General features: G+C 53.4%; 2 protein-coding genes across 3 annotated transcripts in view; both read left to right on the top strand.

The window, feature by feature from the left end:
• The first annotated feature begins 574 nt into the window (after positions 1 to 574).
• Positions 575 to 2286, top strand: SLC18A3 (solute carrier family 18 member A3). The gene has a single exon (XM_025880393.2). It carries the CDS (start codon positions 614 to 616, stop codon positions 2165 to 2167), a length of 1554 nt encoding a protein of 517 aa, XP_025736178.1. The 5' UTR covers positions 575 to 613; the 3' UTR covers positions 2168 to 2286.
• Positions 2287 to 6370: 4084 nt separating this feature from the next.
• The window catches only part of CHAT (choline O-acetyltransferase), a 48638-nt gene continuing 29929 nt past the window's right edge, over positions 6371 to 25079 (top strand). The window contains exons 1-6 of one of the 2 annotated variants that reach the window (XM_025880976.2): positions 6371 to 6445; positions 8644 to 8832; positions 9624 to 9742; positions 11136 to 11189; positions 12819 to 12999; positions 15222 to 15399. In XM_025880976.2, the coding sequence (XP_025736761.1) occupies positions 6380 to 6445; positions 8644 to 8832; positions 9624 to 9742; positions 11136 to 11189; positions 12819 to 12999; positions 15222 to 15399 (787 nt within the window). In that variant the 5' untranslated portion in view covers positions 6371 to 6379. Of the gene's footprint in view, positions 6446 to 8640; positions 8833 to 9623; positions 9743 to 11135; positions 11190 to 12818; positions 13000 to 15221; positions 15400 to 25079 lie in introns of both variants that reach the window. The other variant, XM_073904505.1, reaches the window with a different exon arrangement.

Here is a 25079-nt window from a genome sequence, read left to right as displayed (position 1 = left end):
CCAGTCCTGGCGCATCTGGGAAGGGGACCCCTGCCCGGCCGCGCCCCGCCCCCCGGCCCCCGCCCCGCCGACGTCGTATTAGCATGAGCGACGCAAGTGGCCCGGGCACCACTCGGGGGCCGAGACTCGCCGCGTCACAGCCCCGAGTGGAAAGGAAAAAAAGAGGAGGCGGCGGAGGAGGAGGCAAGAGCCGACGCGAGGGGAGGGGAGAGCGGCGGCTGGGCGAGCGAGCGGGCGGGCGGGCGGCAGCAGCATGCCCCTCGGCCCGCGCGGGCGGCTTTTCAACGCTTCGGGGACGGCGCCCGGGGAGCCGGAGGCGCAGCGTGCTCAGTCTCTGGCCCTGGCCCCTCGGCGCGCCCGCCTTCCCTGACCGCCCCTGAGCCCAGCAGCGGCGGGTCCGGGCTCGGCTCCGAACAGCCGCGGCGTCTCGAGGGACAGCGTCTTTGCCTTTCCCGGGACACAGGGCCATGAGCCCTGCAGCCACCTGAAACACAGGGGGCGCTGCGCCGGGCGGACCGCGCCCGCGAAGTTAGGTGCCCGGGTCTCTGCACTGCAGGGCGCCCGCGCCCGGCCCCGGTGGAGACGTCCTCGGAAGAGCGGCGGAGTAGAGGCAATGGAACCCGCGGCGCCCGTGGGCCCGGCCCGGGCGGCAGCCATCAAGCTGTCGGAGGCGATGGGCGCCGTGCTGCAGGATCCCCGGCGGCAGCGGCGCCTGGTGCTGGTCATCGTGTGCGTGGCGCTGTTCCTGGACAACATGCTGTACATGGTCATCGTGCCCATCGTGCCCGACTACGTTGCCCACATGCACAAGGCCGGCAGGCCCAGCGCGAACACCGAAGTGTCCACCCTGCAGCCGTCCACTCCAGCCACTGGCAGTGCCAACATGGGCAACACTTCAGAGTCCCCGAAGACAGCGACGGAGAGTGAGGACGTGAAGATCGGGGTGCTGTTTGCCTCCAAAGCCATCCTGCAGCTGTTGGTGAACCCCCTGAGCGGGCCCTTCATTGACCGCATGAGCTACGACGTGCCGCTGCTTATCGGCCTGGGCGTCTTGTTCGCCTCCACCGTGCTGTTCGCGTTCGCGGAAGACTATGCTACACTCTTCGCTGCCCGCAGCCTGCAGGGCCTGGGCTCAGCCTTTGCGGATACATCCGGCATTGCCATGATCGCGGACAAGTATCCTGAGGAGCCCGAGCGCAGTCGCGCGTTGGGCGTGGCGCTGGCCTTCATCAGCTTTGGAAGTCTAGTGGCGCCACCCTTCGGGGGCTTTCTCTACCAGTTCGCGGGCAAGCACGTGCCCTTTCTGGTGCTCGCCGCTGTTTCGCTCTTCGACGCGCTGTTGCTGCTGGTGGTGGCCAAGCCCTTCTCCGCCGTGACGCGGGCGCGGGCCAACCTGCCGGTGGGCACACCCATCCACCGCCTCATGCTGGACCCTTACATCGCCGTGGTGGCCGGGGCGCTCACCACCTGCAACATCCCCCTTGCCTTCCTCGAGCCAACCATCGCCACGTGGATGGAGCACACGATGGCAGCGTCTGAATGGGAGAGGGGCATGGCCTGGCTGCCAGCCTTTGTGCCGCATGTGCTAGGCGTCTACCTCACCGTGCGCCTGGCGGCGCGCTACCCACACCTGCAGTGGCTGTACGGAGCCCTCGGGCTGGCAGTGATCGGAGCCAGCTCCTGCGTGGTGCCTGCCTGCCGCTCCTTTGCACCACTGGTGGTCTCGCTCTGCGGCCTCTGCTTCGGCATTGCGCTGGTTGACACGGCACTGCTGCCTACGCTCGCCTTTCTCGTGGACGTACGCCACGTCTCGGTCTACGGCAGCGTCTATGCCATCGCCGACATCTCCTATTCCGTGGCCTATGCGCTCGGGCCCATAGTGGCGGGCCACATAGTGCACTCGCTCGGGTTTGCGCAACTTAGCCTTGGCATGGGCCTGGCCAACCTGCTCTACGCGCCGGTCCTGCTGCTGCTGCGCAACGTGGGCCTCCTGCGGCGCTCCCGCTCGGAACGCGATGTGCTCTTGGATGAGCCACCGCAGGGTCTGTATGATGCTGTGCGTCTGCGTGAGCGCCGGGTGTCTGACCCGGACGGCGCGCCTCGGAGCCCTTCCGCCCCCTTTGACGAGTGCGAGGACGTCTACAACAATTACTACGCCCGCAGCTAGCAGCCCCGCTACTCTTCCAGGCCACCCACCCACTCCCCACCCCTGGGTCAAGATGGCTACTTTGTGAGAGCACTGGCCATCTCCGGCTCTGGGCCCGCCCCTTCCAACGAGTATTCCACAGCCTCGCCCGTCTTGACTTCCCTGTCGGGATCCCCTCTCTGTGACCCTTTCTGTGCCTCCCTCCCTCTCGTCCTGTGGGGCGTAGAGCACGGAGGCACACGATGCGATACGGTCCTGCAGAGATAAAGAGGTGCGCGAGGCGCCACCTCGGGGCTGTCCTGTGTAGAACCGTGCGTCTGTCTGTCTTTCCTTCCGTTTCTCTCAGTGCCAAGTTGGCCCCCTCCACCGCGGTGCTTCTGGCCCGAATCAATAAACTATATCTGTTCGAGACCGAGTCTCTTTACTGATGAGGGTGGGCGGCCGGGCACAGGGCCAGGGCAGAGGGGAGGGTGAGCGGTGCCTAGCCCTAATCCAGGTCTGAGCCTGGCAAGCACTCGGAAAGCCTGTGGCTCTTTTGCTACCTGATAGAGGAGATACGAAAAAAAGCAAACCCAGCAAAGGCTCCCACCCTCGGACACCCTGTAGTACACGACTTCCTTCTGCTTGCGACAGCCCCTCCCTCCCAGCCCCAGCGCAGGGCCCTGGGGCGCCGCCCGGGGGAGCCTGAGGACCCGCTCCCTCCGCTGGCGCTAGGCCCCGCCCCTTGAGGACACTCCCGGTGTCAGACTCTGAGCTCTGAAGGCCAGGGGTGGGCTTCCCTTCGAGCCCGGCATCCCAGCCTGTCCAGGCTCCGGTGAGGAGTAGGGGCCGAGCTGTTCCGGACAGAGGTCCGACCTCAGTCTTGTGTGTTCGTTGGAGAGCTAGGCTCTATCCTTCGAGGAGTGGGGGAACAGTTGGTGTGCCTGCTGTGTCCTGGCTGTGCGGGTCTGAGTCGTGACTGAAGAGGGTGCCAAACCCCACCCTCTTACCCCCACCCTTACCCCGGCCTTGGTGGATGCAGCTGGCCAAGGCTGTCAGAAGTCTCCCCACCTTGAGTGCGGGTCTCCGGAGCTGCAGGCCCCCGTTTGCAGACCACTCCCAGTCCTGGAGCCTGCGGCCTGATGAAGGCCGAAGAGCCCTCCAATTCTGGCATGGAGAGGCAGCAGAGTTGGGGTACGCCTGTGTATTAAACAATGCCTGTAAGAGTCTTCACTGCTAGTGTGTGCACGTCTGTCCTCGGTCTGCGTGTTGGGCTGTTGTGTGTGTTTGGGCAGGGTCTGTCTTTGTGGGTCTGTCTGTGTGTGTTGGTATGTAAGGATCTATATCTGGGGTGGCGGTGGGGGGAGGAGTGCTTTGTCTGGGAGGAGTGTCTGCCTCTGGCTGCGTTTCTGTAAGCATCCTCAGGTCTGTATCTCCACTCCCGCCCCCCCCCCACCCCACCCCATAGTGCCAGCAAGGATGGGGTGGGAATAGAAAAGGAAGGAGAACCTGCAGTGATCAACAAACAGGATGATGGTGATGATGAGTATCATTTTGAAAGGAGTTGTATGATTTGAGCCTGGGCTAGACGGCGGGGAAGGCACAGATTTCCCCAGACCCAACCCTCCCCAGGGTTGTGCAGACGCAGCCGGGGCTAGGATAATGGAGTTGGGAGAGCGCCGGGACTGGGGAAGGCTGGGCAGGGGGCAATGTTCTGCACCCTCTTCTCGGGCCTGGATTCCGATGCCCTTACACAAACTCGTCCGGAAAGCCGTCCGAGCCGGGGCAGGGGGCCGGGAGGTGGGATCGCTGCAGGCGGCGGCGGGGGTGGGGGAGAGGACTAAGAGCTAGAGAGACGGGGTGGGGCTGAGGGAGGGAGGGAAAAGGAGAGAGGGGAGGGAGGAGGAACAGGAGGAAGGAGATCACAGGCGCGGCCGGTCCGCGGACAGCCAGTCGGGAGGCCGCGGGGACCCGGCGACGTCGGAGCCGCTACCGCGGACAGAGGCCCCCACCCCCGTACTGCTGACGCGCCCCTGGATCCCTTCCGGCTCACACTCCCGCCCCCAGTCTTGCTTGGTGCGGTGGAGCTGCGGCCGACACGGCAGAGCGGAGGGCAGGTGAGAGGGGCTGGGCTGGAGGAGCGCGGCGCGGGGAGCAGAGCGCAGGAAGCCGAGGGCGGTGGAGGAAGGCTCCGTCTAGGGAACGCGCGGGGATCCACAGGCCCCAGGATCCGCGGGATTTTCCGAGTCCTGAACAGAGGCGGCCGTCGGGGAACCGCCGGGAGACTGTGGGATTCCGCGGCTCTGGCGCTTCCCCCCGGAGAGTGGAGGCAGGGGGCCCGGGGGCAGGACGGTGAGAAGTTAGGGGTAAAGGGCTTGGAGAGGCTTGACCATCAGGCTCCGCGACTCCACGTGAGTATCCTTACTTCTCTATTCTCCTGGATCCCCAACTGCTCAATGCCGAGGTCTGCACTTTCTGTGCCCAGTCAGGGCGTTGGCAGGTCTCACCCGGACCCCTTTGAATTGCGGTTGCCTACCCGACTGTTTCGGAGGGCTGGAGGTGGGGAGTAGCCTCAGGTGGCAAGTGTGACCTGGGTCCCAGGGAGTCCCTAGAGAGCAGGGACTGCCTGTGTTGCGGGGGCGGAGCTGGGATTGGGCCTCCAGGGCAGAGCAGAGACCCCTCCTGGCAGCCTTCGGAAGCCAGGCTGGTGACAGCATGGATCAGAGGGCACCAAACAGAGACAGACAGAAAGATACACTTACCTACAGACATACACTTCCTAATTGCCAGCCCATGGGCCAAAGAGGAAAAGCAGGCGGCTGCCGGGCAGGGACCAGGCCCTCCCATTTGGTCCCCAGGGTGTTACCCCGCTCCAATCTCACACCTCTCCAAGATATTGGGGTCTCCAGCCGCACTAGGGCCTTTACCAACTTGACCTTGCCTTCACCAACCTTTCAGAGTTCTGCAGCCCTGCGAGGGACCCTAACTTGGATGCCGCTGCTTCCATTTTGCAGGGTGTCAGGGCAGCTACTATGCTGTTCAGCAGCTTGGGGGACCACCTAGTCAGTAGCATCCTGGCACAGAGTTAGTGTGGGTTCTGTATTTTCTGCCTAGTCCTGCCCAGCAGCCCCAGGCTCCTCCATTTCTGAGCCTGCTTCATCCATCTTCCTGGATGCTCTGTCCTTGGGTCAACTGTGCCTGGAGCCTAGCCCCCACCTGGGCTGTGCTTGCCTGGGGTGGGGGGTGGGGGATAAAATGGGCTAAACGTCAGCTTTAGGCTCTTGTGGGTGAATAGGGGATGGGTGAGTGGAAATCACGGGTGTGTGGCTCTTAGGCTCTGCTTAGGGGGTTCGCTGAGGGTAGAGGGTAGCCTTAAAAATAGGCCTTTGCCCTTCTTGTCCTGGGTCACTTCTACTGCAAATAAAAAATTAATCGATTTCTCTCCAGGCTGAGTCAGGTGACCCCCAGGGGCGAGACTGCCCAGCTGCCCCGTACTGTCCCTCAGCATTGCCATGCTACACTAGGAGCCTGCAAACCAGATTGCCTAAGTCACAGTCCATCCAGCAGGCCCCAGGGTCCTCCACCACAACCCCTGCCTTGGCCACAGGCCAGGCTCCCGGTCAGCCCAGAGTGTGTCCTGGAGCCCACAGCCTTAGAGGACCTATATTCATTCAGGCATGTGTGCATTCCTTTTATTCAGCTACCCAGCCCTGATCCTACTCCATGCTCATCACCCGGCTAGGTCCCAGAGATGAAGCACTGAGCACAACAGGAGAAGCTCACAGTCTAGTAGGAGAGATTTTAATCAGCAAAACATGTGTCTGTTGGGTCCCAGGCAGGAACAAAGCAAGTGCTCTGCCAAGGACCCCTCATGATTTGGAGTGAGCCAGCTCAACTCTGCTCCTTCCCACTCTGGCCTGGGGTGGTCGACTGAGCCTGGGTGACAATCTTATGGAACAGGTGTCGGCTAAAGGCTTGCTTCAGACCCCACTCTATCTTATTTGGGAACTCAGAAAGGACACTGTGGTCAGGGGGGCTGGTCTGGGGGTTAGGAGATTGGGAGCAGGTCTAAAATGAGGTCCTGTGTAATTGGGGCCCACATCCAGCTCTGGCTTCCTCACAGGGTAGGCGTGGAGTGTCGGGCTCTGGGAGGTGAAGGGTCCGTGGCAGTTCTATGTGGCTATTGTATAGATGACTCTCTGCTTCTCGGTCCCCAGGTCTGCACCTCTGCTTCCCCAGCCAGGAGTCACCAAGATGCCCATCCTGGAAAAAGCTCCCCAAAAGATGGCCGCAAAAACTCCCAGCAGTGAGGAGGAGCCTGTGAGTGACTTTTGGAGTCCTGTTTCCTATCCCTGCTCTCCCCACTCACCTACCTTTGCTTCCAGAATAGTCCTGTATAGGACTGGCCCCCAGCACTTGCCTGGCCACCAGCCCTGCCCTCGGCTGGGCATGAAGTCCAGGCTGTAGTCCTGCCCTGAGCCCGCTGAGGAGCCTGGGAGAGCCTGGAGGGGCGGGGAGTGACTTCAGGGGATGTTGAAGAAATGCTGACTACCACGCTTCCTAACTCCCACGGCCAGGAACAGCCCTTGACCTGGGCCAGGTACTCTTCTCCCAAGGCTTTTCCGTCTCCCCAAGTTTCACTTCCAAAGGCTTTGAGCCCAGTGGAGTTGCCTTAGGGTAAGACTGAACTCTCTAAGCCTTGTCATATCCCAGCTCCAGCTGCTGTCCCTTGTTCAGTCCTGGGGCCTTAGGCACCATCTTCCCCACTGGCTTAAGACAATGCCACCCCTCCTTAGGCAGGCGTCCTCCCTCCCCATCTTCCTAAGTGATGGAGCAGCACATCTGATCTCCAGGTTGTTGAAGTGTTGGCCCTCTGCTACGTTTGTCTTCTTGCCACCTGTACCCAGGGCTTCATTTGAAATCCTAATCAGAACTTTTGGGCTTCTCCCCATGAAATTGCTCACCACATTGTCCTGACTGTTACAGTTGACAGACATTTCTGTTGTTGAGTGTGGTCTATGGCATGTCCCTCCCATTGGACTGGGGCTTCCTTGAGAGCAGGCCTTCTTTCTCCATTGTCCCTGAGTCCAGTCCAGGGCCTGGCTCACATGAACTGCCCATGAAATGTGTACTGACCTGAGACCTTAGTGTCCAAAGACCCTCATTAGTACATGTCCCTGTCTCCAGCCCCAGGCATGGGCCAGCAGCCCATGAGAGTCTGGGGAGGAGCCCCAGGGGGCTGAGACATGTAAGCCGAGATTTCCTGCCTCATTCCATTTTACCCATCACCGATGCCCCATGACTGAGTCCCAGCACACTATCAGAGCCCTGAGGAAGGGTGGCCTGTTTCTAGCAGGGGCTCCAGCCAGGCCTGCTGACACTCTTGGCAAAGCCACCAGCTGGGCTGGGCTTTCTGCAGGTACCTGCCCACTTGCTCTCCACACAGACCCCCAGACCACAAGAGAAGGAAGAGGGAACCAGAGCGGCTGGGTGGGGGGCCTGGACCTGGCTCCCTTGAAGTGGGCTGAGCAACCTAGAATGCTGCCCAGACCACCCTTGTCCTTGAGCATTCCTTGGGGCATGAGCAGCCTATAGTTAGCACTGACCCCTCTTCCCTCCCCCTAGGGCAGGGAGCTCTAAAGACAGGATCAGGCAGGCAAGGACTCCCATTCATTCATCAGCACAGGCTCCCAAGCTTGGTCCCTGTCTGCCCAGGGTGGCAGTGGGGAGGGCTCCAGTCCATGCAGCAGGAGGAACAGAGCAGAGGCAAGCTTTGAATGGGTCCCTTTACTCCACAGCCTACCCGCGCCACCCCAAAGGGAATAAAACCCTGAAAGGAGGTGGCCCCCTACCACCAACTTTGTAAACTTGAATCAGTACTAGGAAAAGTTGTGGTTTCTGACTGTGACTAGCTCGGTGAGGAAGAAGGAAAAGGAGGGGATGGAAGAAGGAGCCAATCTCTCCATCAGTGTTATACCCTTTGGGTCCAGAGATAAACTAGCTTCTGAAGCCCCCCCAGCTGGGAACAACTCCTAAATTAAGAGTGACCAGCTGCCAATATCAATAACAGATCTCTTTCACCTTAGACCCATTCTTTGTGGTTTAAAAGGATCTGTTGGATCCTATGAGAGGTAGAGGCTATTACCCCCATTTTACAGGGGAGGGCACTGAGGTACAGAGGTGAGGTGGTTTGCTTAAGATCACGTGGCTTGTCAGCATCATGGTCAGTGCATGAACCCAGGTCTGTCTGGTGCCAACATCAAGGTCTTTTCCTCTACACTTTATCTCCTCCTGGGGGCAGGCCTGGGGCATTAGGAAAAAAAAACAAACAGAAGCTTCCTCAGGTCATAATTCTGCTGAGCCAAGTCCTGGAATTAGGCAAGACCCAAGACAGGGAACAAGGATTGGGACAAACGGAGACATACTCTGGAGACCAGCTGGGGGACAGGCATAGTCTTACGGACCCTAGCCTAGACCCTAGACCATAGCAAGTGCCTGTGAACTCTTTCTTCTAGGAGTTGCCCAAACTTCCAGTGCCCCCTCTGCAGCAGACCCTGGCCACTTACCTGCGATGCATGCAGCACCTAGTACCCGAGGAACAGTTCAGGCGGAGCCAGGCCATTGTGCAGCGGTTTGGGGCCCCTGGTGGCCTTGGTGAGACCCTGCAGCAGAAGCTCCTGGAACGACAGGAGAAAACAGCCAATTGGGTAAGAGTTGTTGAGAGGGGGGCAGACCGCCAAGAGGGGGCAGTGCAGGCAAGGGACCCACGGGGGGGGGGCAGGGAGCAGACATGGAGACAGGGATTTGGACGAGGGGCAGGTAGGTAACAAGGCCGGGACAGATGGGAGGATAGGGAAGAGAGGAGAAACAAGGGGATCTGGAGGGGCAAGAGTGTGGGCTGGACAGGATGTGGGATGGGGGCAGAGATGGGGACCAAGAGGGGACAGACGGGAATGGAGATGAGGTGATGGGGAGAGACAGGGCCTAGAGATGGGAAACAGTGTCCGTCAGGGAAGGGGGACAGACAGGGACAAGGATGGGGGGCAGATGGGGGGCACAGGAGATGGAAGCCGGGCAATAGGGGAAGACAGGGTACAGAGATGGAGACAGATGGGGGACAGGGAGGGCAGACAGGGGTGGGGCAGCAGAAGGGGGAGAGAAGCTCAGGGAAGCAAAGAAAGGGGGGAAGCTGGAACCGGACACACATAAGGATGCGCAGGGACAGGGATGAAGTACCAAACACCTGGAATAGGAACCGGGATGGAAGGGAGGGATGGCACGGGGCAAAGATGAAGGTCAGTCACGGTGAACTGGAGAGCCCACAGGTCCTAGCACATAAGCGGGGCTCAGTGTGTATTTGTGGAATGAATGAATGAAGTGCATGATCCAACAAAGTGTCCCAATCATCCCTTGGGGCTGTCAGGATGGGACTGGTGCTCTCCACAGGGGAGTGTATGGCCACCGGGGGTAATGACACCCCTCCCGTGCTCCCCAACAGGTGTCTGAGTACTGGCTGAATGACATGTATCTCAATAACCGCCTGGCCCTGCCTGTTAACTCCAGCCCAGCTGTGATCTTTGCCCGGCAGCACTTCCAAGATACAAACGACCAGCTGAGGTGAGGCCACTATGCTCCTGGGTTCACAGCTTGAGAGTGCCTGGAGCCTGGCCCCAGGACCAGGAAGGAAAGGTCAAGGCTTGTGCCTTGGCTGAGCTTTCTGAGGACAAACGTCCCCGAGACAGAGGCCGTCCAGGCCATGGGTCCGGGAAGTAGGTTAGATGAGGTTGCTATGTGAGTGACAAACACAAGGTCCTCCTCGAACATATTTACTCGGGGTGGGGTGGGAAGTAGTGGAGGCCACGGGCCCCCGGCTGTTCCCATGGCATTCTTGACCTGGCTGAGGCCCTGGAAGGAGGTGTGTACCCTCTGACCCCACAGGACCTGAGGCTTGCACTTGTCACTGGGACACACTGCCCCAGGTTGTCTGAGAGGACCTCCTCTGAGCCCCCACCAGCCCCTGGCTCTAAACAGAGGCTCCAAGGGGGTGGAAACGGTTCCTTCCTGCAGCTGCCGCCGCCAGAGCCTCTGCCATCTGCTGTAATTTCAGGGCTCACTGAGCCACTGGAATGGCCTCTGGGCCCACTGATGTTGATGGGGGGGGGCGTGCAGTGGGTGAGCATTTATGCAGGGATGTGGCAGGGAAGAAGGGTCTCCCTACAGGAGTCTCTTAGACCTACACCCAATGTGGCACAGCATGGGGACAGTTCAGAGAGGAAAAACAAAAACAAACAAAAGAGGCAGGGCCTACCTGGGCCTATGGGCAGGGCTCAGCGCTGCTGGGAAGACCCCCATCCCCTCCTTCCTCACCGGGACTAGCCCAGTGGAGCTGCTGGGTAGCCTGCAGTCTCGACCTCCCGTGGGCAGAAGAAAGTGTGCAGATAGACGGATGAACAGCTTCTGAAAACAGTTCTCAAACTGCATCCAAGGGGGCATTTTCCTTCTGATGCAATTAAGCCAGGGTCATCATCCGTGGACAGTTAACATGACACAGTCCTGTGGTGTGGTTCTCTGGTAACTTTGTCCCCCCCCGCCCAGCACCCACTTCCATTTTCATTAGCACTAAGGGGACCAAATTATTGACTTTTCCCAGGAGACCAGATTTCCCCAAACCTGAGTTCCTGGCCCAGTCCAACCCCAGCACAGTTCTTCCCTAGGGAGAACCCCACCCCTGACGTCCAGCCTTCTCCTGCCTGCTCTTCGGCCTCTCCCGACTTCCTCTCTCTCCTCCTCCTCCTCATTCACCTTCCTGTTGCCCTCTCCTCCCAGGTACCCCACAAGACCATTTTAATCCGAGGCTTGGGAAGTCCCAGTAGCGCGGCAGCAGCGGTGGGGGGAGGGGTGGTTGTTGGGCTTGGGAGGGGTGGTATGGAGCGGAGCGAGAGGAAGGTTGAGAGAGGGAAGGAGCCTGGGCCCCTAAGAGGAGAACCTCAGGCCTGATCTCTCTCTGCAGGTTTGCAGCCAACCTTATCTCTGGTGTGCTCCATTACAAGACCCTGCTGGACAGGTAGGATGGGGCCGGCCTGGGGAGGGTAGTGCCCTGATTTGGCACAGCCTGTGGACTCATCTGTCTCCCTGCCACACTAGCCAAGGAACTTCAGAGGGCAGAGACCTGGTCTTTTTCCAGCTCTGTGCTCCCGGCTTCTGTCATAGAGAAGGTGGACTACCGCCCCCGCCGCCCCCCCATCCTGCCCCCCATCCTCCAGCATCAGGATGACTTTTACCCCAGCTGACCTGACCATTAACGGGTCCTTTGCCTAGGGTAAGCACTGACCTTCCATGATCTCTTTAAAATGCACCCCCCCCACGCACACACATATACATACTGTTACGGGGGTCCGGAATTTAGGGAATGCCCAAGAAGGCAGAGGAGGAGTCATGGGAGTGAGGTGATGGTGGGGAACGCCTTGCTAGTTGCCAACCGAGGGGAGTGGTCTCCCCACGCTGAGTCTGCGTACCTGGCTTCAACCTCACTGGTTCCCTCTCCAGCTTGGACAGGCGCTCCTCAAATGATCTGTGCTGAAGGACCAATGTATTTTTTAATTTCGTAAAATGTAAAACACTACAAAAATGAATTTGCAGAAAAATAGTACAAAGGTACAAAATACACAGCCACATATTTTATTTTTATTTTAGACTCAACATACATAAAATTCCGCTGTCAAATTGCTATACAATTTTCTGAGAGCTCTCTCTGATTCCCACAGGTCAGTGCGGCACCCGCTCTTTGAGCAGCAGAGCCATGGGACACGCTACCCTCCCTCTGTCCCCGTTAAATCTCAGGGCTGCCTCTTACCCTCTGGGCTCAGCTCACAGGGCCTGGCCTTGTCGCCCTGTCTCATTACCCGAAACCCTCCCATTTATCCACTTGCTGCTTGTTGTCTCTGCTCCACCTACACATCCCAGGACCTGTGCCCCATTAGAACAGGAGACTCATGTTGTGTTTGCCACTATCACCCCATATCCCAGAAAGGTGCCTGGCACGGAGGAGTGCTCCATAACATTTGTTGCCTGGAAGGGAGGAGGGAAGGAGAGGGAGAGAGGGATGGACAAAGGACAAAGGAAAAAGATGGAGGGAGAGAGAAAGAAGAGAAGGAAGGAAAGACAGAGAAAGAAGGGGGAGAGGGGAGAGAAGAATGGAGGAAAGAAGGAGAGTGATGGGGGAGGAAGTGGCAGAGGAGAAGTGTGGGGAGGGCGGAAGTCAAGAAGGACAAAATGTGCTAGACCACAGGAGAAAGAGAACGTTCTACCTTGAGCTCAGAGAGGGCTTCTGGAAGACGTGATGGAAGGGCAGGCTCTTGAAGGGGTGGAAGGAGGTTTCTGAACAAGTTCGTGGAGCACAGGGGTGGGGTCAAGGCATGCCACGCGAAGATGAGCACGGGCGAGTGCACGAGGGTTGAAAGGCAAGTTCTGTATGTGTAGTGCCCGAGGCAGGGGCGAGAGAGACCGTCAGAGGCCTGAGAAAACCCCGAGGGTCTCTCCGTGGGCCACGGAAATAGGGCACTCCACTACTTCAAAGAGGGGAATCCAGCTCTTTGACGGCCATCCTAAAGCGGTTCTGGGTTTTGCGCCCCGCTTTGTCGAATCAAGTCAAGTAGAACCAATTCCCATCCCTGCCTCCCTCTCCGCTCTCCAGCCACTCCATCCCTACTGACTGGGCCAAGGGCCAGTTGTCCGGGCAGCCGCTCTGTATGAAGCAGTACTATGGGCTCTTCTCCTCCTACCGGCTCCCCGGCCACACCCAGGACACACTGGTGGCCCAGAAAAGCAGTGTCATGCCAGAGCCAGAGCACGTGATCGTGGCCTGCTGCAACCAGGTAAGTGGCCCCTCTCTGTCGCAGCCTCTGTGGCTTGGGGAGGGCGCGTGAGTACGTATCCGCCCTGATTTCACCAAAGATGCTCAGTCTCCTCTTGGAGGTACACAGTGAGCTAGGACAGAGTGGGGTCTCTCGACTCCTAGTCAGTCCCATTTCTCTCCCATGAGTTGGACTTTGAGAACGAGGAGAGCCATCAATTGAGAATGACTTCCATGGACTCCCATTTTGGCCCTGACCAGCCAGGTCAGCTGGTCTGGATGGACGGTGGGCCGTTCATGAGAGCCAGCGTGGCCTCAGCGACTCCTCATGAATCACCCAGACAGTGGTCTTCCTGGAGACCACACACAGACAGTTGGACAGCTTTACGGACTGACTGTCCGGACCTCCATGTCCAGGCTGTAGCCTCGGCACTTCCATGTGTTTCATCCCACCTGATTCTACCGTGACTTGCAGAGGAGCTTGGAATCCCATCTGACAGAAGAGGAAACGAGGAAGTTGAGCGGCCTGTCCAAGGCTGAGGAGGCCTAGCAGACCTGGTCAGTGCCCCCTGCTCACACCCCACCCCCCTGCAGCTCAGGACTTCACACTGGCTTCCAGGAGCCCACGAGGGCCCATGCGGACCAAGGGCACGGGTTGAGCATAAGGCCTCCTGACCGCTTACCAGTGCCCACCAGGCTACAGACTCTATATTGAGCCTCCACCTAATTATTTCATCTGACAAAAAGCTGTTTTAGGGCTTTTTGTTTGTTTGTTTTTTGTTTGTTGGTTTGGTTCGGTTAGCTTTTTGGGTTTTGGTGGGTTTTTTGTTTGGTGTTATTGGGGTTTTGGGTTTTGCTTGTTTGTTTGTTTTTGTTTGCTAAAACCCAAGTTTGACACCTACCCCAGAGACGCGCCTGCTATTTGTGCTACAGCGTTTTCTTCTTGAGTTCACCTGACATTTGCAGTCTAAGACAGGAGCTCAGTGGAAGTCTGCCATCCTAGGTTGGCATTTCCCACCAGGAGCCCATCTGACAGTTTGGCCACAAACAAGAACTTTTCTCTATCTTCATTAAAAAGTCAAACTCAGCATTTCCCAGCCTCCACATGCTGCAGTATTCATCCCTTCCAGAAACGCTCTCAGGGCTCCGGCTCTGGACCAGGCCACGCGTATGCTGCTCAGGACATGAGACCAGGTACTCATATCAACCGGCAGAAAAGGGAGCTTAACTTGGGGCTAGGAATAAGACCTTTCACGAAGCCCATGACTTTGGCTTCAAAGCTACTGACCGATAGCTCACAGACCTCACTTTGTCTTTTTTTAAAGATTTTATTTGTTTATTTGAGAGAGAGAAGAGAATGAGAGAGAGAGAGAGCACGAGAGGGAAGAGGGTCCGAGGGAGAAGCAGACTCCCCGCCGAGCAGGGAGCCTGACGCGGGACTCGATCCCGGGACTCCAGGATCGTGACCTGAGCCGAAGGCAGTCGCCCAACCAACTGAGCCACCCAGGCGCACACAGACCTCACTTTGAACACACACATGTACACATGTATATGTGCACACATAGGGATAGAACATTTTGCATGTTGTTTTCCATTTTAATCTTCCTCTGCATATTATTTGCTGACTTGTTTTATTTTCTCCACTCACTATTGCGTTTGAGATTTATCCCTGTATCATATCTAGAGCGAGTTCATTCCTATTAACTGCTGAGTGGACGTGCACTAGATGAATACACTACGTTTAACTTAGCTGTTCCCCTACCGAAAAACACTTAGGCTCTCTCTACCACATTGCTATTGCAAACACGGCTTATCTGCACACTCCTTCACGTATCTTCTGGGCACAAGAGTATATGTTTCTCCAAGCCTTAGGCTACAGTATGCATTTAGAAGAGTAATTGCTGAATCGTAAGGTACGCACATTTTTAGTTTGGATAGACACTGCCTTCTAACAGCAGTTGTACCAATTTATACTTAATTCTCCACATGAACTAAGAACCACAGAAGCTAGTTTTATTTTAGCTAAGTTTAATCTGGCCTTCTTTGATTTGTGGAAGCTTGAAGTTCAGCACAGTTGACAGCATCGGGTAGGTCCCCAACTTGTGACTGTTCAGAGCCATCTCGTACCTTGAGATCCCTGGGCCTGAGTATCCCCCATCTGCGCTTGCATGTGAAGGTTCAGTGAAGGCCCTTCGCCTTGGGCTGGCTGCCATGAGTGACGTGTTTGACCTGTTTCCCCCACAGTTCTTTGTCTTGGATGTTGTCATTAATTTCCGCCGTCTCAGTGAGGGGGATCTGTTCACTCAGTTGAGAAAGATAGTCAAAATGGCTTCCAACGAGGATGAACGCTTGCCTCCAATCGGCCTGCTGACGTCAGAAGGGAGGAGCGAGTGGGCTGAGGCCAGGACGGTCCTCGTGAAAGGTTAGCAGCAGTGCCCAGCACGTCTCCACGCTCATCTCATCCTCATGCCCATTGGCTTTCCTTCCTCCAGGGTTGGGCGCCATGCCTCATCCCCATTTGCCATAGCATGGGGAGCTCAGGCCTCCCTCCAACTCAGGACCCGACAGCAAGTCGGCTGAGGCACCTGGAAACTGACGGCACCTTTTGCACCCTCATATTTCATCCGGCAATATTCTAGCTTCCTGGATGAGGCTGACTAGCTCTGGAATCCTGGGATGTCTGGGAATATTGCTGGAGGGAAGGTTTTGAGCTGGAGAAAGGCTGGCTGCAATTAAGCAGTTGTGCTTTACTGGTGGGCAAGGGCGGTACCGATTTGAAGGGTTTGAGTCATTGGGAGGGCTGTCACATGGAGATACAGGATAGAGCCCAGCTCTGGGAGGGTGGTTCCCTGCCTCCTTCACGTGATTTCTCGGTCCCGGCACTTTTCGTCTTCAGGTTGACCTATCCTTCTGGCTGGCTACTGCCCTTATGAAAGTTTCTAAGCATTCCCATAAGAAAGCTGGTGATAGTCTTAACATGTTTAAATCATCCTTCTGGAAACTCATTTTCAAATCCGAAGCCAGTCCTGGTCCCAGGAATTGGATGGAGTGCTTTCCTTTCTTGCACACATTAGAGATTTGAGGAGAAGAGGCGAGGCTTCCATGCACCTCCATCTGCGTCTCAGGCTCTCATTCGGCCAGGTGTCCATCCAGCTTCCCCTGAGTGTCTGTCAGCTGAGGACCTGGGCGAGGCCTGGAAAGTGTAGGAGGCAGAGGAAGAGAGGATAAAGCTACTGCCCCTGAGCGGCCCACTGGACAGGGGAAGGGAAGGCATGGGGTGGGGGCAGATTCAAGTACACAGTAATGCAGCATCCACCCATGTAAAGCAGTAGAGATGGCAGGTACCAAATACGTGCTCCAGGACTTCAGCAAGAGGAGGGAGCCCTTCCCCTTGGGAGGCTTTTGAGAGGCTTCATTGGAAGAGGTGGGAATTGAGCAAAGCTCTGGGACATGAGTGAGAGGGGCAGGAGGGAGGGATAGGATCAAGGCAGGCAGGCAGTCTGTGGGCAGAGAGCTGGGCAGCAGGAACACAACTGCCTGGCCTGGTTCCACAAGGAGAGCAACCAACAGGCGAAAATGGCCATGCTGGAGGTATTGAGAGAATGAAAATGTGGTGGAGCCCGGTTCTCTGGCAACAGGCACTTGCATTTTCTGATCCCTCTCCCTAGAAAGTTATTTGGCCAGGGTTAACTAGCTCCTTGCACTATCCAGAGCTCAGCTTAGGTGTCACTGCCTCAGGCCCCCTAGGGCCTCCCCCACTCAACACACTCTGTCACCTTGTCCTGTTGTCTTATACTAATTGCATTTGTCACTCTCTGAAGTCAGCCTCTCATTTGTTTATGCATGCTGATTATCTGCCTCCCTTCCCTAGTATCTTAAGTTCTAGGAGAACAGGGGCCTTATCTGCTTGGACTAACTTTTTAATCTGCTCTGCCAAACACAGTGGGGCCCCAGTTATATTTGTTAAATAAAAGAATGGAGGGTTGCTAATGATAGTAGGCCCCAGACTTAGTGCCTGCCTACCAGTTAATTATTTTTCATTCGATCATGGGGCACCTGCAGAATGCCCAGTCCTAAATCAGGGGTTGCCCGGGCCACAGGCGGGTGTGAGAGCTGATCCTGTGCTCTTAGACCTAACCACCAAGTTGGGGAATTAATAACCTATCATTGGAAAGTGAGTTAATTCCCTCAGGAGACCATGGTGTAATCAAATCCCACTCCTCTCCCCTCCAGGGACAGAGACAAGGCATCACACAGTCGCCTCTGCTTCCAATACAGTTTCCACTTTATTAGCAGGCCAAGCTATCTCCCTGCAGGACTGGACGGGATTGCCTTGAGGTTTAAGTGCTTGGGCTGTGCTAATCGGAATTAATTTGTTAATGGCACTTGATCTGGCTTTCTGAATGGGAGTGCTGTTTCAGAGGGAAGTGTGACAGAGAGGAGGGGCCCACGCGCCTTCCCTTCAGAGATCTGATTATTCTGGTTGGCACTGACTGTGCCATCTGCACAGCAGGTAACCAGTCCTTCACAGAGCCCTCCTCCCTGGAGCAGCCCCTGCCCACAGAAGGGAAACCATTTAGGAAAAGATTTCAGTATAGATGTGAAAGTTAATGGCAACTTGGACTAGGGTGGAGAGTAAAGATGAAAGACATGTGTGGGGTCCAGATATATTGCAAAGGAGAAGTGACAAGGAGGAAAAGAAAAGTGAGAAAGATTCCTAGATTTTTGATTCGAGCAACCTAGATGGTGGTAGCATTCACTGTGATAGGAACCAGGTTGGTGAAGTGGCTGCAGAATGAAGTCCTTTCTAAGTATGTCAGGTTTGAGATGCCTTGAGTCATCTAAGTGGAGATATCAAATTAGATCTATGCGTCTGGAGCTCAAGAGAGAGGTCAGTACGGAGACATAAATTTGAGAGCATCAGCACATAAGTGATATTTAAAGTCATGGACCTGGGTGAGATCATCTAGAAACAGCAGAATGGGTCCTCGGAGGTCAGGTAGAGAAAGATGCAAAGAGGATTGAGAAAGAGCAGCCTGTGAAGTCAAAAGCAAAACAGGAGATGAGTCATGAAGAGCCAAAGGGAAAGAGGAAGCGGCCAACCACTTGGAATGCTGCTGAGAGCTCAAAGAAGAGCTGGACTGAGAGGAGACTCAGAGCTTGGCAACCCTAAGTCATCAGTGACCTTCACCAAGATCAGACTGGGGAGTAGGAAGAATGAATGATTGTATGCTAATGAGTGTGATCCAACAGCAGGAAGAAATTGTTGATGACACAGTCAATGAGTAGAATCAGTTAAGCGTAGATGACTCTTTTCAGGTATTTTGGTATTAAAAGAGCAGAAAAATGGGGCAGTCGCTGGGAGAGGATGGGAGTCAAGGGAAGTGTCTTTAGTAGGAGAGGCAAGTGTGGGGTTGTATGTAGACAAGTATATGGAAGTACTCCAGTAAGAGAAATTATTAGTGAGGACATTAGAGGCATGGGATTCTTGCAAAGGCAAAGGAAATGGAAATGGAACGCAGAGAATAAGAGACTTTTGGTTGGTACAGGGAAAACTGAAACCTGGGCCTGCGGCCGTGCTAGTGGGAACGTGAGGAGGCTCCTGACTGGTGGCTTCTGGTTTCAGATCAGGAGAGCCATGGCCATGAGCTGAGAGAGGTGGCAGTGGGATTCTGAAGACAAAAGAGAACACATGAAATAGCCTCTTGGAAAACTTGATGAGATTTATGGACTCTCTTGAGCTCATATTTAAGGGCTTGGGGGTCATACATTTTAGGAGATATTAATTAGCATTGTTTTGCAATTTTTTGCCTCAGGTTCCGGTGACCCTCAAGGTGGGTCACCAGGTTCAGCCTTGGTTGGAGAATAAAATCGAGGGAGACACGGGGAAGGTATGGCAAGGGAATGGTTATAATGTTGGAATCTGAAATGAGTAAGGAGGTGTAGTAGTCTGCTTGGGCCACCATAACAAAGTACCACAGACTGAGTGGCTTAAACAGCAGACATTTATTTTCTCACAGTTCTGAAGGCTAGAAGTCTGAGATCAAGGTGTGGACATGGTTGGCTTCTTCTGAGGCTCCTCCTCCTGGCTTATAGATGTCTGTCTTCTCCCTGTGTCTTCCCATGGTCTCCCCTCTGTGCATGTTATTGTCCTAATCTCTTCTTACAAGGACACCAGTTATGTTGGATTAGGACCTCATTTTACCTTAATTACCTCAATAAAGACCCCATCTCCAAGTATAGTCCTATTCTGAGGTATTGGGGGGTTAGGACTTCAACTTGGGGACTTTGAGAGGACACAATTCAGCCCGTGACAGGAGGGAGGTAAAGAACAGAGGTGGATGATGGATGGGAGAAATAGGTAGTGGGGTTGATGGTTTTGAGGTGTCCGTGAGATGAGATGTGTCACAGAGAAGGGATAACAGACTGTGTCAATCAGAAAGTCAAGAGTGAGCTCAGAGTATGGGATGCTTGAATCTGAGACTTCAAAGGGGGTCAGTTCCTGGTAGTGATGAGTTCTGGTAGTGATGACTGTGGGAGTGAAGGCTGAGGTTAGACTGTCAAAGGTGGGAGGGAGATCGAGGGGCTGAAAGAGGAGGGTGGTGTGGGCTGGGTTCTCCACACAGTGGTTCAGGCTGCAGGAATGATGACTGGGGAGGAGGAAGGTGAACTGGGAGCCCAGATCTGCATGATGGGAAGTTGTGAGGACATCAGGGGAATGCAGCAACAGGGGCGACAATGATGATGGGGGTGGGAAGGTAGAAGTCTAATAGCTTGCAGCTCCCAAGGGAAAGCTGGGAGGAGCTGTGCAGGTGCAAGAACAGGGAGAAGAATACCACCTACCCGTCCTGGCCCTGGCGAGCATGAGTGTGAAGGAAAATAGTCTCCTGGAGAGAGTACAGGGAAGTGTGTCCCTCAGGGGGTGCCACCCTCCTGTTGAGGCAGAAGGTGTACAGAACACTCTCAGAAGAGATCAACAGTGCAAGGGGACCTGCCATCCCTACTCAGACGTCATGAAGGGTTCGCGAAAGGGGAAAGGTGGGGGGTGAGGGATAAGTCCATGCAGGGGACACTAGAGCAGCAGGGCATGGGAGTGCCAGCCAGAGACACAAGGACAGTGGTCATCATTGCAAACAATGCTCCCAAATCCTCAGCCTCTGGGAAGGTACTCTTCTGGGTCCAGGTGTGGTTGTGGGGGCTGGGGTAGGGGTCTGACTTGTCCCAGCAGGTGTTGTCCAGCAGGAGGCTTTGACCAAGCCAAGCTCCTATTGTCCTGGCGGGAGGTCTGGACCGAGGCACCTGAGCTCAGACAAAATCTGAACTCTCATAGGGTCCACTGAGAACCAGCAGGGCAATTGATTTTATCAACCCTCTCTCCTTAGAGAGACCATCCCTGATCCTTCACTCTGCTCCCCAACCAAACAGCTCCCTCAGTCAGCTCACAGGCTCCCCAGCCGGACCCTCTGCTGTGGCATCGAGAGGGTGGTGATCACCGGACAGTGGGCCAGCTGTCTGCCATAAAGCCCAGGCTCCCCCTCTGCCCCCGGTGTTCCCCACACACCCTATGGCCCCTCACACAGCACTGCTCACACGGAGCTTTCTGAGAATGTGTTGCAGGACAGGTGAGTGTATCGTCATCTCCATCTGCAGCCTAATCATCCACAGCCAACACAGAATAGACTCCTGGGGGTCCAAGCGCTTAGAGACCCAGCAGGACCATCACTGCCCCCCAGAAGCCTGTGGTCCTGTTGGGGAGACCGGAATAAGCAAGATTGTTAGGACAAGAGTGGACAGGATAAAACCAAAGGAGTGTTCCCAGCAGGCGTCCTGAGGAAATTTGGGGGCCTTACCGCGAGTAGCTTAGGAGGGCTTCCTGAGCCAAGTGCAACATGAGGCTAAGCCCAGGTGGGTTGAGGTGGTGCGTGTGACTGGGGCTGGCTGACAACATCAGGATCATCTAGAGAGCCCCTTAAAATAAAGATTCTGGGGTCCCAGGGATTTTCCAGTGGGACAGGAATGAGGCCAAGAAATCTGTATTTTTAAAGCGCCTTCACGTGCAGCCCAGGTTGGGACCAACTTAAGCAGGTATTAGCAGCTACTGTGCAGGGAGGTCCCCCTTGATGCTGGCCTTATCCTGGGCCCTTTCTGTCCCCTGTTGCTTTGAGTCTTCAGTAGAGCCCGTGAGGTAGGGATTTCATCCCCACAGAACAGAGGAGGCTGTGTCTCCAACAGGTTGAGCTAGTCTTCCCCCTTGGAAGTGGTTAGTGGTGGAATCAGGGCATCTGTCTCCCAAGCCTGAGATCCTCAGGGCCCGGCAGGCAGGGTGGGATTTGAGGCTCCAGGAAGGGCACGTGTAACCTCGCAGGACCTCCTTCCCTGCAGAGCCTCGAAGCTGTGGCCTTCCTGAACCCCCAGGGGGGCCAACACTGTTATCCTGGTCTGGAAATTTAATTAGATATTCAGCCCTGAGTCTGGAAGACTACAGCGCTTGTCAATTTGTAGGAAAAGGATAGCCAGCTCAGAGAGCCCGCACCCCCACCCTGGAGCCCGCTGGCTTTCCTGGGCGCTGCGTGGAGAATCCTGCGAGCCGACTCGAGGCAGATGCTTCTGTTTACACAGCACCGTAAATATTTATCCCCAGCAGCCAATTAGAGCTGAGCCACTACTTTCAAGGAGGGAACTGACAGAAGGCGGCTGTGTCTGGAGGAGGCTTCGGTCATGGTTTACAAGAACCGCTCGGGATGGGCATTTTGCTACTTAAATATTGTCATCCAGAGATAGGCAGGCCTGCTGATTTTAAAACCAATTACACATTAGCAATAACAGCCTCTCTGATTTAATTGGCCCAGAAATACCTCCCGGGCTCCCGAGGCTGAAGGCTGTGTTCTTTCTTCGGGGGTGGGAGGATGGGAGGCATTGCTGGGGCCTCCCACAGTGGAAGCATGAAGGCTCCTGCGTATGAGGGCATCCAGACAGGGAGTGGTGCGGGGCCTGCGGCAAGAGACCTGGGCTTGACCTGGCCCTCCTTGCTGGCCTGGAGCTGGCTTCTAGGCTAGGACATGGAGGTGGCGGTCCTCTCTTATAGCTAGGTCAAGGGGGTGCGGAGGGGCTGCAAAGCAGGTGGGCTGGTGCCTGGCGCACAGAGGCTGTTTGCTAATGATAACTCTTAATTAGATTTGGGGAAACACTGTGGGGATGGTTTGTCCAAGGTTCACGGCCTCTCTAGAAAAATCTGGTGAACTGCAAATGGGCACCTGTTGAATGTCTGTTCCGTCAGTGACGGTGACCCATGGCGCAGACTGAATGGCCTGTACGCCTTACCTTGGAACCCTAACCCTTATTAACTCTGAGATGCTCCTTTGCTTCCCCTGGGTTCCCTCCATACCGCATGCTCCAAGTGTGCACACTCTTTTCTTTCATTTCTCCCCAGTGGCCCTCTCTCTGGCCCTCACTTTCCATTTTATATTTGGGGTACAAAATGAGTGGGAGGTGGTGTATTTTTTTTTAATTTCCTGCCCTTCTCCACTCACCACCCCTCCCCTAATTCTGGAAGTATGAGAGCTCTTTAAATTTGCCTTTGTGGGCAGGGTGTTTCAAACCCAGAAGAAAGAGCAATGCTTGGTTCTTGAAGATTTTTTTTTTTAATTAAATCAAACTTATTTGGGGATAATTGTAGATGCACATGCACTTGTAAGACATAATCTCACCTGTACCCTTTTCCTCTGAGCGCTAACATCTTATAAAACTCTAGTACAATATCGCAACAATATTGACATCGATACAGTCAAGATACAGAACATTCCCATCCTCCCAAGGATCCTTCCTGTTGCCTTTTATAGCCACACCCACTTCCCTTCCATCCCTCCTTAACCCCTGGCAACCAAGAATCTGTCTTCATTTCTATAATGTTATTGCTTTAAGAATGCTGTATAAATAGAATCATGCAGTATGTAACCTTCTGAGACTGGCTTTCTTTTTTTTCACTTGACATAATTCTCTGGAGATTCATCCACATTGTCCCATGTGTCAATAGTTCATTTCTTTTTATTTATTCCTTGGTATGAGTGTATTACAATGGGTGATATCATTCATACATTGAAGGACACCTGAGTTGTCCCTACTTTTTGGCTATAAACCTACTATAAACATTATATATATATATTATATAATAAGACAGATGCCCTGATTCCACCACTGACCACCACCACAGACAAAAAATATATATCATATATATTTTTTGTTTTTGTGTGATAATAAGACAGATGCCCTGATTCCACCACTGACCACCAATAATATATACATAATATGTATTATATATATATTTTTTGTTTTTGTGTGATAAGTTTTCATTTTAGCAAAAATTCCAGGAATAAAATTGATAGCTGCATGTTTCATTTTTAAAGAAACTGCTAAAATGTTTTCCAGATTGGCTGTACAACTTTACATTCCCATCAGCAATGTATGAGTGATCCAGTTTCTCTACATCCTTGTCAGCATTTGGTGTTGTCACTATTTCTTATTTTAGCCTTTCTAATTGGTGTGTAGTGATATCTTTCTGTAGTTTTAATTTACATTTTTTAAGTGACCAATGATGCTGAGTATCTTTTCATATGCTAATTTCCATCTTTATATCCTCTTTGATGAAATGTCATTTCCTATCTTTTGCTCATTTTCTAATTAGATTGTTTGGGTTTGGGTTTTTGGGTTTTTTGTGGGGTTTTTTTGTGTTTGTTTTTTTCTTTTTTTACTGTGAATTCTGAGAGTTGTTTATGTATTCTTTACTAGCCCTTTCTTGGCTATGTGGTTCTATATTTTCTCCCTATCTGTAACTTATGGTTTCATCTTCTTAACATGGTGTTTCACTGAGTAAATGTTTTCGGTTTTGGTGAAGTCCAGTTTCTCAATTTTTCCGTTAATGGGTCATGCATTTGATGTCAAGTCTAAGAATTCTTTGCCTAGCCCTAGATCCCAAAGATTTTCTCCTATATTTTTTCTAAAAGTTGATTATTACATTGGTACATTTAAGTTTATGATACATTTTGAATTAAACTTTTTGTAAGGTGTGAAGATTTATAGCGAGGCTTTCTTTTTTATTTATTTTTAATTTTAATTTTAAGTTTGTTTGTTTATTTATTTATTTATTTATTTATTTATTTATTTATTTATTTATTTTGCCTATAGGTGTCCAATTGCTCCAGCAACATTGTTGAAAAGGCCATCCTTTCTCCACTGAATCACTTTCATGCCTTTGTCAAAATCAGGCATTTTTATGTGAGTCCATTTTGGGGTTTTCTATTCTCTTCCATTGATCTCTGTGCTCATCTCTCTGCCAATACCACATATTCTTGGTTATGTAGCTATATTATAAGTCTTGGAATTGGATGTACTGGTTCCTTCAACTCTATTTCTTTTCAAAATTATTTTAGCTATTCTAGTTCCTTTGCCTTTCATATAAATTTTAGAATAATCTTGTCTATATCTACAAAATCTTGCTGGGATTTTGACGGAAACTGTCTTAAACCTGTGTATCAGTTTGGGGAGAATGGACATCTGCACAATGTTGAGTCTTCCTATGCATGAACACAACACGTCTCTCCATTTACTTAGATCCTCTTTGATTTCTTTTATTAGTGTTCTGTAGTTTCAGCATACAAGTCCTGCACATTTTTGTTAGATACACTGAAGTGTTTCAGTGTTTTGCATCATTGTAAGTGGTGTTATATTTTTAATTTTCGTGTTCATGTGCTTGTCACTGGTGTACAGAAATACAATTGATTTTTGTATGTCTATCTTATATCTTGCAAACTTGATGAACTCATTTATTAGTTCTAGGATGTTTGGGGTGGGTTTGTTTTTGTTTGGGTTTTTTGGTATATTCCTTAGAATTTCTACACAATCACGTCATATGAAAGTAGGGATTTTTTTTTCCTTCTGATCTGTATCCTTTTTAATCCCTTTTATTGCCTTATTGCACTGGGCAGAACTTCTGGTACTATGTTGAACAACAGCGGTAAGAGTGGGTATTCTTTCTTTTTCTTGATCTTAGGGGAAAGGCATGCAATCTTTCACCTTTAAAATGATGTTAACTATAAACTTTTTTGT

The sequence above is a fragment of the Callorhinus ursinus genome, unplaced genomic scaffold, assembly GCF_003265705.2.
Source record: "Callorhinus ursinus isolate GAN/ISIS: 27379988/994484 unplaced genomic scaffold, GSC_fseal_2.0 scaffold20, whole genome shotgun sequence".
NCBI classification, from domain to species: domain Eukaryota; kingdom Metazoa; phylum Chordata; class Mammalia; order Carnivora; family Otariidae; genus Callorhinus; species Callorhinus ursinus.
The sequence above is the reverse complement of the archived record's forward strand: the minus strand, read 5'-3'. Positions and strand labels throughout refer to the sequence as shown.